At 29.7% G+C, this 14,494-nt stretch overlaps 1 protein-coding gene across 1 annotated transcript in view; it reads left to right on the top strand.

The window, feature by feature from the left end:
• LOC119667558 (flocculation protein FLO11) overlaps nucleotides 1-11,705 on the top strand; it is a 28,405-nt gene extending 16,700 nt beyond the window's left edge. The window contains exons 2-3 of the mRNA XM_038076866.1: nucleotides 9,992-10,534; nucleotides 10,594-11,705. Coding sequence (XP_037932794.1) covers nucleotides 9,992-10,534; nucleotides 10,594-11,396 — 1,346 coding nt within the window. The 3' untranslated portion in view covers nucleotides 11,397-11,705. The remainder of the gene's footprint in view (nucleotides 1-9,991; nucleotides 10,535-10,593) is intronic.
• The last annotated feature ends 2,789 nt before the right edge of the window (nucleotides 11,706-14,494 follow it).

The following is a 14,494-nucleotide window of genomic DNA, read 5'->3' as shown; positions in this document are numbered from 1 at the left end:
CATTTGAAGCTTGGTGTTCATACATACATAAATTTGCCTGTTCAGTCGTTAGTCTGTAGGTCTGTACGTCTGTACGTCTCTACGTCTGACTGACGGCCCAAGCAAAACAATCTGTACCATATCTGCGTTGGCGGCTCAATGTTTATTTGTATTAAGCTTGACTTATCTGTATGGATGTATTCGTATCTTAAACATTATTCCACGCGGCTTTTTATGCGGCTTGATCTGTTTTTATATTTTAAGTTATATTCATTTTTCTTTTTAAGATTGCAATCTTTAATTTGCTTTTTTTTCGTATCGTTTTTTTCTTTTTTTATTATTATTATAATTTCATGGAAACCTTCAATTTGAAGTTTTTTAAACGTGTTTCGGTTTCTGTATCATTTTTTATTTGATTTTGTTTACGTGGAAACATTTAATTCAGAACTTTTTGGTGTTACGAGTACAAATTTAACGTTTAATACTACCCTTTTCTTCCCAAAATATTCTTAAATTTCAAGGCACGTTTTATCATTTGTCTTCTTAGTTTTTTATTTTACATATATTCTTTGTAATGTTTTAATAAAATTTCGGAATAAGGTCACTGCCACAAGGCCGTTGTGCTTTAATTTTCTAAAAATGATGAAACTCAATGTTTTTGAAAAAAGATATTTAAAAATAATTGATTAAAAATAATCATTTTCAAACAGGATATCTATAACTTTATTTCAGAAAGAAACTCTTATCCTATCTTATTTATTAAAGTTTACATATCAAACACTACTAAAATAATAATATTTCCATAATACAATCAAATGAAGACGTACTGTATACGACACAGATGAAAAAAAAAACATTAGTGATTCAGTAAGGATCACTAATATAAAAGAATATAATAGAATTTATTAAGTTCTGGATCCTTAAAAAAATGAACGAATCAGCATTCATATTAAGCAACGGCTCAATATAAAAACTATTGCTGTTTCAGAATACCATTTTGTATACACCAAAGAGAAGGTATGTATGTATAGTCTAGTCATAGCACGGAAACTGAACGTACTTTCAGAATATCCAGGTTAATTTAGGATAATGGTCTTGTGCCGAAAACTCACTTAAGCAAAAATAATGGCCTGTTGTGATACCACACGTTTGAATTGTTCATACGCATATAAAAAGGATTCCTAAAAGCACCGAAGGCACGACCACTATTCCAGTGAAAGTGAATCGACATAAGTCTGAAAATTTGGCAAAGACCAGTGACAGCTTTGACAGGTCGACAAAAAAAACAGATGTCCGAAAGATTTTAAATTTTCTCTTCATTCATAGAGCTACAACTATTAAAAGTTATTGTACAGTAGACTCAACACTCTTACTATAGTACAGAGTAGGTTACGTGAAGAAGATAAATGGTACGTTTTTCGTCCAGTCTAAACCTGGTCAATCTTAACAACTGACAGAAATTTACATCTAACCAACTTTGTTTAGCTATATTTAAATATATTTGTTTAATTAACAGCTTGACCGTTGCAAGTAGGTTACTAAAATCCGAGTAATTGAAGACAGCCAGCTCGCTTGCGCTGCAGCTGCCCGAAATGTCCCTGTGTTCAGGTATCCATGTCAGCTAGACACTGATATGTATTGCTAGCATGTTAAGAGAAGGTCAGCATTATAGATCTGTTTAGGATATTGTTTTTACGCTTACCAGAGATTTGATAAAGCTTATATTTTGTAGTATAGGCTCCATTTTACTACGTAGTAAATCATCATTACTTCTGCTTGATAGACACCGTAATAGTTCTAACATCGAGATAAATCATCAATAAGTTTTAATTATTTTAATTAAAATATAAATTATAATTGATTTTATTTTCCGTACTGTACTTTTGTCAATTATATTAAGAACGAAATGACGTGATCCTTCTGCCAATCATCCTATTAAAACCGTACGTCTTAAGACAATAATCATAATGTATATCTTTTTTATATGGCTCTTTATATACAAACGTACCGCCAAACAAATATAAAATAAAACCGCATTCATTGATAAAATCTATTTGTTTAGGTTGGAAATTAATCATTATTTGTTATTGTATCTGAGAGCAATTAATTACTATTGCAGCGGCTTTATTTTCCTTCTCTCAATGTATTGTATAAATCTACATTGTGTCCATTAAAAGCAACTCCCTTCTATTGACTGGATATTTATGGCAAAAATGATGGCCTTCGGCGTTTTTAACATTTTTATTTCACTTTTTTATTTACGATTGCAACACGTTATACACACGAAAAGGAAAGAGTTGAAATTCCATGAATATACACTTTAAAGCAGAACTGATCAACTCCTCTTCCGGTTGTTCCTGCTGCTTCTGCTCTTGCCATTGCTGGAGCTGTCGCTGTCGTTGCTGCTGCTGCTGCTGCTGCTGCAATCTTTTTTCCTGAATGATCGAACGAGCAAATATGCGTGCCGATAAAAAAAAAATATGGTAAAAATAAAAATGAAAATAAAATTTTAACGATTTGAAAATAAATTTAAAAAATACAAAAAAAAAAAATATTTTAAAAATGCGCGCGCAAACATTTTAAACACGCTTTCTTCCCAAACCCAAGAATATTTTTTATATATGCAATATTCCATAAAGTTGCATGCCTACACCATCATCACTTCCACCGCCGCCACCATCATCACCGCCGCCAACAGTGCACGATAATTCAGTAACGAGTGAACGTGCATGATCTTGGCCAAGAAAACGTCATGTTGCCATAAAGTTCATTGTTTGTACATTTGGGATCTCGTCTCGTCTCGTCTCGTCTCGTCTTAAGGTTCGCGCATCGCACATCGCACATCTGTTGCTGCATCTTTCGTTTTCTTATATCTTCTTTTTGTTGCAATTTTTGTTCTTATTTGTTCATTTGAAAAGGCGTTACCATCACTGACTGAAAAATAAAACGGCATCATACTTTGTTGGGAGTAATGCGTGCGAATTTCTTAAAGTTTACTCACATTTCGTCGTGAAGATGATTGCAATGCAATGTAATGCAACCAAAAACCAAAAAATAAAAGGCTGAATCCTCAATTTTTCTGTTGCCAAGTGCAAAACTTTGTTGCATTTCATGCGAATTTAGGGCGTAAAAATATTGCATTGCTTCTATGTGTGATTTAATCTTATGAGATGAGATCTCTTACACACACGCTTGGGAACTAGAAATGTTTGCACGTTGCAATGTGAAAAATTCATTAATAAAAATTTTATGGATCTGTGTTTCCAGTGTGCATAAATACTCATCGATTACACACAGCATATGCCAGCCAACATATGCCATCTTAAGAAATTGTATGCAAACGCAGAGCAGGAATGGGATTTTTATAACCGTGCTAAAGACGAACTGGTTAGTAAGCTGAAAAAATGTTTATGAGGAAGTTCACGGTTTAAATCTATAGTGACAGTCATATCCTGCGCTATTAAATGTATTATTATTTCTCCAGGAAATCAATATAACATGAATAGTTTCTGTATCATTCAGGTAATACAGTTATGTTCCATGATTTACAGGTTAAAATTGAGTTTACCACATAAACAAATAAGTGGGTTTTTCATAACAAAAAATTAATTAAATAATTTTCAATGCAAAACAAATAGAAATACTTTTTAAAAATAATATAAATTGATAATTAAAATAAATAAAATATATATTAAATATTATTAAAGATAAATGTGTGATAATTTTCCAGCAACCAACACACCTATATAATACATATAAATATACAGTATAATATATTAAATAAAAAATATATAAATATGTATGAAAACAACAACAAGAGTTCTCTCTCAAAACAACCTAGCATTGCTTTTTCTCTAGGTTGTTTTGTATTCATGTTTCTTACTTACTTAGTTGGTGGACCTAACAACACATTTTAGGATTCTGTCCAAAGTAACACTACTCTCCAGGTGCAATACACACTTTTCCGATTACATATATTAAATGCAGCTAGTGTGTCTTTAACTTCATCACTTAAGTAGAGACAGGGCCCTTCCCTATGTCTTCTTTCTGAAACTTCCTCTTTAAACTTTTTTTGTCGTTGGAGCATAATTTTCAATCCTCACAACAGAAAGAAACTATTAAATATTAACATTTGATCAACATTTGATCGCATTTGTGGTTTATTGTGAGTGAACGCAACAACCATTTTTTGATTATCTTTCTCATATTTCACTGAGCCAGAGAATCTAAAGTTATATTCAAATGTTGGTCCATGGTGCAAATATTGTGGTTTCTTTACGGAAAAAAATAAATTTTGACAAGTGACAACTAAAACTACCTATTTCTTATTGCGGTCCAAATTCACTAAATTATTTGGCACCTTTGTATTTGAAGTTATAGCACTGGAAATGCAAATTGACTTCTGATCACACTTCGTGTAATTTATTATCATTAATTTTAATAAATCCTTTAACTATTTTCAGTCCACATCCATGAAACCTGTAATTCTGTCTGATTAAGAGAGCTTTCTTTTTAGAAACACGTACGTATTTTGTATGAAAAATTTCAACTAGAGATTGAGATTGAGATCGTTTTCATAGACTATCATATACTATATAGAAATAGTAGCTAGTAAAATTCTTATTATCAGTACTGACCAACTTCTATTAGTTTAACCGTGACTGGTAAACCTGAAGAGCAGCATCTAGTGTACAATAAGAAAATACTACAACAATTAAAACGCAAAGTATACAAAAAACTTATTCAGATCAGCTTTGATATATACACTGATTGTTAGGTTGTACCGAAAGGATTAAAACAGAAACTTTATATGTTAGAAATGTGCATACTGCCTGGAGTGACAATGTTGAACAAGCTGTAATAGAACTTGGAGTTTTGCTTGATCGACGCAAAGCTCTCAGATTTCCTACTCTGCTGACTTAGTAATGTAATAAGAACAATAGAGAATCATGCTTTCCAAACATTTTGGAGTTGAAGAAAACAAACACTGATATACCGATAACCTAGAAAACACTATTAAAAGCGACATGCGATAAAGGAATCCAAATGAAGAAACACAGAAGTGTTAATCAAGAGATGAAGCATTAGAAGGACCGACTCGAAATACAATTGGGCTAGAAAAAAAAGATAAATTCTTCTTCTTATAACGTCAAGTTATATTTCTGTTCCCAAAACAATATTTTTAAAAGCATTTTCATATTTTTAATACTTATACTTTTATTGTTTTTGGTGTTATATAATAACTCCGAAATACAACATAATACAACAAATACTAAATATAAATTAGTAACAATTTTACAAAATATAATCCGAAGATATAAAAAAAACGAAGGTTAAAAAACACCATTAAATAAAAAAAGCTGTTATCTTTAAAAATTTCAGAAATATTTACATGTTCTCCTCTAATAGTTAAGCGTCAATGTTTTCATTAATCATTCAAGTCCGATTTCGACTATTATTAACCCAATGCGATCGATTGTTTAATAATTTATTCCTCAAATTCTCAACTTCCGTTTAAGGCTCACACAACAACATTTCTTTATATTTACTGCATATCAATGTGTCTTCCGTTCTGTTTGGAATTTTTTGCTATTTTTATTATTTATTATTATTGCTCCCTGCGATTTATAGCATAAAAATCAATTGACATTTTTCGAATAATTATTGCCATATATAAAAATTGATAAATTTCATCACGTTCTCCTCACGCAGCCATATTCATTTTCAATGTTATTGCTCCCTTAGTAAGCATGGTAGCACTTTAATCAAAAAGGTTAATAAATAATTATGCAATTAAACTAAATTTTTTTCTTTAATTACAATTGTTATTTAATTTTACCATATTTTATTAGTTTTTATGCAATAATATGTGCAAATATGTAATTTGAAGTGTTCACATTTTTATATTAAATGTACGTCAACGTTGTTTTAAATTTTTAAAATATTAATCATTAATATGTTTAATGTATTATATCATCATCATCATATCCGTGACTATACAGTCCATGTAGGACCTAAGCTTTTTTAAGAACAGTTTTCTATTCTTCTCTGTTTTTTACTTTTGTTTTCCAGATTCTTATGTTCATTCCTTCTAAGTCCTACTGCACATTGTCTTTCCATCGTTTTTTTTTTTGGTCGTCCTCTTCTTTTGCTGGCATATCCGGCATTCTTATCACATGTCCAACCTGATGTATTATATATAGTATATGGATAAAATTCAGATCCTTAAATAATTACCTCTCGAAATAAAAGTAAAAGACCTATTTTAAAATAATAAATAATAAAAAATATGTTTAAAATAAAATATTATTAATGAATGGAAAAATGATTGTCAGTCAAAAAAGTACTATAATATCGTAAATACACATAGGAGGTACACATAGAGAAAAGGTTTTAAAAAGTTATATATATTAAGTAATATAAAAAATATCAGTTGTTTTTTCTCACTAGATAAAGTGGGGATTCATACACATTGTAACACAAATCTGATAATGTCTAATGAATATGTGTTTGAAAGGTAACACTTTAGGTCTAGTCAATGGTTAATTCGCCTAACCACCATTTTTCTCTGCATAACTTTCTTATTGATAATAAATTGGCACCACGAAAACCCATTGAAAAACATTTGACCAAGTATTCAACAAATGGATAAAGGCCACAAATAGTAATGACCAATATATACTTGATTTTCAATAAACATCCGAGGATACTTATGTCATTCAATATATATAGAAATTGTTTAGATTAGATATAAAATCTTCTATTTCGATTAAATGTAAAACACATTGATCTTAATAGATAATATACATTTTTATTTGTTAGCTGATCAGTATCCTGTTGATAAAGTAAAAGAACACGTTTATATCGAAGAGCTCATCAAGGAAGGAAGGGAAGTTCACGAACATCTTCGAGTGGCTCGAGAACATCTTCGAGTCGCTCGAGAACATCTTCGAGTAGCTCGAGAACATCTTCGAGTAGCTCGAGAACATCTTCGAGTAGCTCGAGAACATTTTCGAGTAGCTCCAGAACATCTTCGAATATCTCGAGAATTAGTGTATTTAAGATAGAAGGAAAATTATAATATAACTTTAAATAATTTTTTGCAACTTAAATCCGTTTTGTCAATGATAAATTGAAATATGTATGATGCAGCGTATATAGAATCACATATTACTATTCACAATACTGTGTGTCCATGGGATAACTACTACAGTTCTTAAAGTAAGTCCTAGAAACCACTTATTCATAAGACTTTCATATGTGTGTGTATCTTTTATTCCTTGTTAAAGGAATAAAGACAATTAAAATCAGTTTGTTGCATTTCAATATACCATTTGATCAAAACGAGAAGTTAAAAAAAAATGCAAAATTTTAATTTCTAATCATTTTCTTTATTATCGCCTTCAAAGTACTCACATCCTGCGGCAATACATTCATACCAACGCTTGACCCAATTTTCCACACAAGTTTTATAGGCCGCCGAAGATATGCCCTTTAGTTCACGAAGCGAATTCTCTTTTATGGCCTATATGGTCTCAAAATGCGTTCCTCGCAATGGCTATTTGAGTCGGGAGAAGAGGAAAAAGTTACACGGTGTCATATCTGTAGAGTATGGTGCTTGGTTCATGATATTGGTGGAGTTTTTGGCCAAAAACTGCGACACAACCAACGCCGTGTAAGTCGGTGCGTTATCGTGTTGTAAAATCCATGACTTTTCCTTCCATAAATCTGGGCTCTTTTTGTGAATGGCCTTATTGACCGTTTGACCGTCCGGAAGGAATTCATAGTGCACCACACCACGAGTATCGAAGAAAACAGTCTGCATAACCTTGATTTTGGACTGACTTTGGCGTTCTCTTTTCGGTGTCGGTTCATCTTCGAAGCACCATTCGGTTGTTTGGTGGACATGTCAAATTTATAGACCCATGTCTCATCATCAGTTATGATGCGTTCGATAAATGTGGGGCCACAATCTGCGTTGGAAATCATCTCTTTGGCCACATCACAACGACACTTTTTTTGAATGAAATTCAACTAAAAATCGTCACACCAAAATTTTTCGACTTTTTTGTATAGACGCCAAACAAACACTAATCGTACGATATGCGTTAAACTTTGACAGAATGTGTATAATAGTGTTGCCAACGTGAAAATAAAAAAAAATTTGCCGATTGGATAAGCGCGGGAATTCAAAAAAGAACGAATAAGTTTCTTTTTGATCACAAGATATATGTATAGATTAAGCTATTAAAGCTAAAAATGCATAATGAAAATGAATGAATTAATTAAATAAAATTTCATTGCATACCTGTACAATTATAGGTCTAGTATTATTATTATCTTTTTAAAAGATAAGCTTGAATTCGAGTATTGAGGAACGGAAAGGTCTCATCAGAAAACATTTTTGCATTGGCTGTTTCAACTTTATAATATCGAAGGACTTGTTTCTCTCTATTGGTTTTGATATTATTCTGTCTATATCTCTAGTTCCGTTATTGTATATTTGGTAAAAATATATTTTGTATATTGTATATTTTTGTAAAAGTAATATTTGATTCTTTATCCTTTACTGACCAATTGGAGAAAAAAAAAACAAATTGAAAAAAATAATCAAACTACTTTGGTTTTGTGGTTAAGTGTTTTATGACTTTTAAACTCTAATCTTTTTTCTTCAGACCATAAATTGTACCAAAAGCAAAGCAAAGCTTTTTCATTATCTTTTTGTTTTTGTTTTTGTTTTTCTCTTGCCATAGTTTGTTCCTCAATAAAAAAAACTGGCGCGTATTGTGGTAGCAAAACGAGTTTTTCCTATGGTTTTTGTTTTTGTTTTTCTTTTGTTTGTCTTGTTGCTGCTGCTTAAGTTGTTTTTGTTGGTTGTTGGTTGTTGTTTGTTGGTTGTTGTTATAATTGATTTTTTCCCCACTCTGATTTACGTTTTCGAAAACAACAAACTAGTCGCGCACACCAGATTTATGCCAACCAACAAAAACTCTCCGCCAAACATTTCGAGTGATATTTCTCATTTATCCATCGTTGCAAGTTGAGTGCGTGTAGAGTTTTTTCTTTTTTTTTTTTTTGAGTTTTACTACGTGACTTTTCTACACGGCAAATAAAATTCATTCAAAACGGCAAAACTAACTCAAATCAATTTATTATGAAGAAAAAAACAAAAGACTTAAGAAGCGAACTTGCTTTTGTGATTCTCTGCACAAAAATAGATTAAGAATTTTGTTGATTTTTTTGTCTGCAAATTTTATTTTATTTTTTAAATTATTATTATTATATTTTTAGATTTTATTTAATATTATTTTTTTTATATGTGCTTTGTCATTTATGCACTTCATAATTCATTTATTTTTTTTACATACTTATTGGACAATTATTCGCGGTATATCTTAATTTCATTTTGTACGCACGTTAGCAATTGTAGTTTATTGTAGTTTTTATGTTAACATCTGTACAAATATATATAAATAAATATACATTATGATGTACATATGCACAGATTATATGGTAGGTATATGCCGTCAAGCTTAGCTTACTGCCTCGACTTATTACTTATGAATCATGTCTCCCACACATAATGTCGGTTCGGTGCTTATCTGCTTTTGCAATTAAATGGCATTTTTATTAAAAATGCGAAGCACCGTCTGACAAACGTCAAGACATGTGATGAATTGTAAACCGTAAAACTTTTGACTATTTTATTTGTATTCAGGTCCCACCATGTGAAAAGCAACAAAAAAAAAAGCGAATAGAGGCATTTATATTATTGTTAAAATATATTGTGAAAATTGAATCAGTCAATTAGGTCCAACTAAAGTCTAGCAATCAACATAGTTGTCGCAAAACAAAATAAATTTATATGTAAAAAGACAAGAAATCAATCTAAAAAAACATTTTTGATTGATTGACTTTAGTTACATATATATTTAGTTACATATATTTTAAGCTAAATACTTTATATCGCCCTTATAATATTGAATTTAATCAAAATTGTTTTAATTTACAGAAGCTCGTTTAACATCAAAAGAACTTCCTACATCAAAATGGCGTCGGGAACGTCGTTTACGTACCGCTGAATATCATGTTGCCGCACTGGGTGCAGCTTCATCATCAACTACTTCACCACCTAATTCACCACCACCAACAATTTCAGCACATACAAATATTTCACATGCAAGCCCAGGTGTTTCATCTGTATTACCGCTCTCGCATACACAAATGTCCATAATGATGGCTGCAGCGGCGCCTTCAATACGCCCACTCAGTGAATCAACAAATCGTCCAACACCGCCACCAACCTCACCAACACCAACGCTACATATGAATCATTTGCAACATAGCATGGAAAGTCCTATTGATATGTCTGTAACTTCAACAACTATGAAACGTTCTTCACCACCTCCACCATACCGAGAGCCATTACCCGGGTCTACTTATGCAACTTCCCTAGCTAGACCAAGTGTTATAACGCAAGCACCACCCAAACGTGGCGGTGAGTTGTGCGATAATATTTTAATTTCAAATCGTGAGAACGATAATCGCAGCACTGGTAAGTTTGCAAATATTACAACATTTTGAACTGTTTTGCTTATCAATTTACACTTTCAGAATCAATATCGATGTGTGAAACTGTTATTGATGAACATTTTCGACGTTCACTTGGTCCCGATTATGTTGCATTGTTCGCTAAGAAAGCTTCTGCGCCCAATTCTACTACTCCATCACCACAACCAACTTACCTATCCAATACAACAAACTCAACACCAACACCACCACCACAATCAAATGCACCACTGCCAATATCATATCAACCACAACCACTAATATCGCCAAAACCAACTGCCATACTTCTGGCAGCATCTGCAATTGTAAATCAAACAAGATCGGAGCCAATAACTACACGTACAGAAAAGACTCAACAACATGTAACTACAACTAGCAATGTACCAGGGCACATTTCCGCACAGCAGCTACCTTTGCCAATGCAACATTCTAATGCACCTCAACCAAATGCGCCAAACTCACCACAACCCTTAAATGCTACAAGAAAAGTTGCTTCACCATTAAATTTACACGGATCCAATGAATTACACTCAACTACACATTCTCCAGCTGCTTCTCCACGTCACTCTCCCACTGTTAATGTGTCAACTGGAAAATCTAATTCAAATTCGGTGGTGGTTTCTTCCTCGACCACACAAGCGACTGTGCCGGCTGTTATGCGTATTAAAACTGAACCTGGTTTTAGTACTGCAGGCACTACAACACCGCCTGCTTCGCCAACATCATCTTCATCCAATAATTCCTTTACTACCAATTCTGATATTTTGGCTTCTGTGGACGATCATTTCGCCAAAGCTCTGGGCGATACTTGGAAAAAACTTCAGGAGAATAAAGAAATGCGCAAATAAAGTGGATACTTTTAGCTGGCTAATGTAACAATTTTATTTTACCTTTCTGAAACATATGAACATTAATAGACAATACAATACAGAAGTTCTGAAATACTCTCTACATATGCAACAAATTTGGAGTGCGTAACTACAGTTAGACATTCTCCACATCTCTAATACTCTTATAGGTACTAAAACAGTGTTAAGTGGAAAGCGTTGGGAAAATTTAAATGTGTTTTTAGTAGATTTACTGTTCGGAAAGTATTCTCTTTAAAAATTAATTTCTTCGTCATAATTGTATTAAAAACAATATTTAATTTAAATTTTTTTAAATAGGACTGATTATTAATTTTTCATTATTCATTGCCATTTTTTATTTAATTTTTTTTAATTTATTTTGTTTTTTAATTTATTTTATTTTTTAATTTATTTTATTTTTTTTTTAATTTATTTTGTTTTATTTTATTTTTAAATTTTTTTGCCATTTTTTTTAATTTATTTCATTTCTTAATTAATTTTATTTTTTTGTAATTTATTTTATTTTTTTTTAATTTACTTTATTTTTTTTTTAATTTATTTTATTTATTTTTAATTTATTTTATTTTTTGTTTTGAATTGATATTTTTTTATTTCATTTAATTAATTTTTTTTTTCTTATTTTATTTAATTTTTTTTTATAAAAAGTGTGATTTACACCATTTTTATTGCTGATAGTGAAGTTTTAAAAATATTTGTAGAGATATAATTTATCAGACTACATAAGGAACTAAATTCTTAATATAAACTATTGTTTTCAATAGAGAGGTATTTTGTTTTTTATCGAATAGTAGTGAAATTACAACAACAAACATTTTTTTTATATTAATTAATTGAATTTTTGGCTGACCATACAGCTGTTTCGAATATTGCCAAATAGCCATCATTATTGGTCTTGAAATTATTGCGTTAATATAATTTTTCTAAATAATTTTTTGAGATTGCAAATTTCAAGGGTTGAACTCGTACTGGGAATTGTGTTTGTTTGTAGTTTTTACATTTCATCAACAAATTCACTTGCTGTATTATATTGGGGTTGGGTTCAAGTAATGACCTTATCTTATCAAAGCCTACTTGAGCACAAATTATGACCTTATGTGATACCACAAATAGTCGTTTGGCAAACTCTAGATATGGAGAATCATCACAAAAGGTATACAGCTCGAGGTGGTCAGATCACGGATAACGTTAAATAGACGCAACTCCCTTTGTTATATTAGAACGAAATAATTTTGTTGTTGTTATTCACTGCTGTTCATAAAACTTTTGGTCTTGAAATAGTTTCTTTTGTCATATTTGAATTAGAAATTAAATTTTAATTAAAAGATAATTTAATTTACACTCTAATTAAAAATATATATACATTAAATATATTATGAAATTATAATAATAATAATAACAATCATTATTACATCGTGATTATTATTACTATAATAATATTTTTAATTAGCGTGATATATTGGTAGAGTCGCGTTATTGTTATAGCTTCTCGAGTTCTCGTCTGACAAATTAATAAAAACTAAATATAAAACTTCAGTAGCACCAACTATCTTTATCTCTTCGTAATATAATACGAATAGTTAGTCAGCAGTTGGTAATAGGGTGTATAGTACAATAATAATAAACTATATTTTTGAATCAAATATAAGACAAAATCATAAGCTGAATTTATCGTTATTTATTATCGTTAAATAACAAAAAATAAAACTTACATCTTAATAGTGTGTTAATTTCAAAAAAATAAACTACTAAATCAGCTAATTCGATTATTAAGTGGTCATTTAGGCATAATTAGCAATCATTTATTGTTGTTATCTGTTAAATGTATTATAAGGTATTATCGCCATTCAATTGACAATTACTAGTAACCTTATGTCTAAGGAATCTTATTCAGTTTTCCTATAACTTAAGTGACTAAAAGGTTGTACTTCATTTTAATTGTCTGTAGTTAATTAACGTCCATCCAATGTATTTAAATTTAACAACATTCACCTGAAGGTGAATATCTTTGCCATTGTATCAGAATCAAAAGCTACCCTATATTATTTTTGTTGGTCTGTAAATTTGTTGTTCAAAGATTTTATCTTTTAATAGCATTAGAAATTAATTTATTATTTTATGTTTTTAAATAAATATTATACATTATTTAAATACACAACGTCTTCCACTTAAACTCGACGGATTAAATTACTATTTTTAACAAAACATAAAACAAGAACTATCCTAAAATTCTTTTAGTATAAAATCAAACAAAACAATTTTAAAAAGATCTCAAAAAAGAAACTTTTGTGAACATTTTATTTTATTTCTTTTATTAAGCAAATGCAAAAAAAAGAAATTTAACTATTATAAATTTATAAAACAATTAATATTAATTTTTTTTCAACTGCTTTCATTTTAAAAAGTAAAAAACTATTAAGCTTATGTATATTAATTATACTAAAAATTGTTGGAGTTAATTTAAAAAAATAAAAACTTATATACAAAAATATATATTATCATGTTTTGTATATTAAAAAAAAAACTTATATTACGTTTAAAAGAACTCAAAAAAAAAAGTAAATAAATAAATAAAATAAAATATAGTTTGTGTCCTTAAAAGAGATTTTTTTAGTTTTTACTTAACAAACAAATTAAGTTTCATTATAAAAAATTTTGTTTATAAAAGATAGAAAAAAAATGAATTTAATATCATGATTATAATTATTAATTCTATATATTAATATATACATATATAAATATAAATAAGTATTTCTAACCGAATTAATCCTTTTATTTTAAAATTTATTATTTTATAGTTCATAATTACAAATTATGATAATTGTTTTAAGGTTGGCCAATGAATTCCTATTAATTTGTAATATAATTTTTATTTTATGCTTTTTGTATACAAAATTTTTTAAATATATATATATATAAATATATATATTTATATTATAATAAATAAAATAAATTTGAAAATTTAGTAATATTTTATTTTCTATTAAATATATTTTAAAAAGTGTATATAAATATATATTATATATATATATTTCATTCATAAATATGAACGCTTCATAAGCTATTATTATTATTTTTTT

This window comes from Teleopsis dalmanni, chromosome 1, assembly GCF_002237135.1.
Source record: "Teleopsis dalmanni isolate 2A chromosome 1, ASM223713v2, whole genome shotgun sequence".
NCBI lineage: Eukaryota > Metazoa > Arthropoda > Insecta > Diptera > Diopsidae > Teleopsis > Teleopsis dalmanni.
This window is presented reverse-complemented; position numbering and strand designations above follow the sequence as displayed.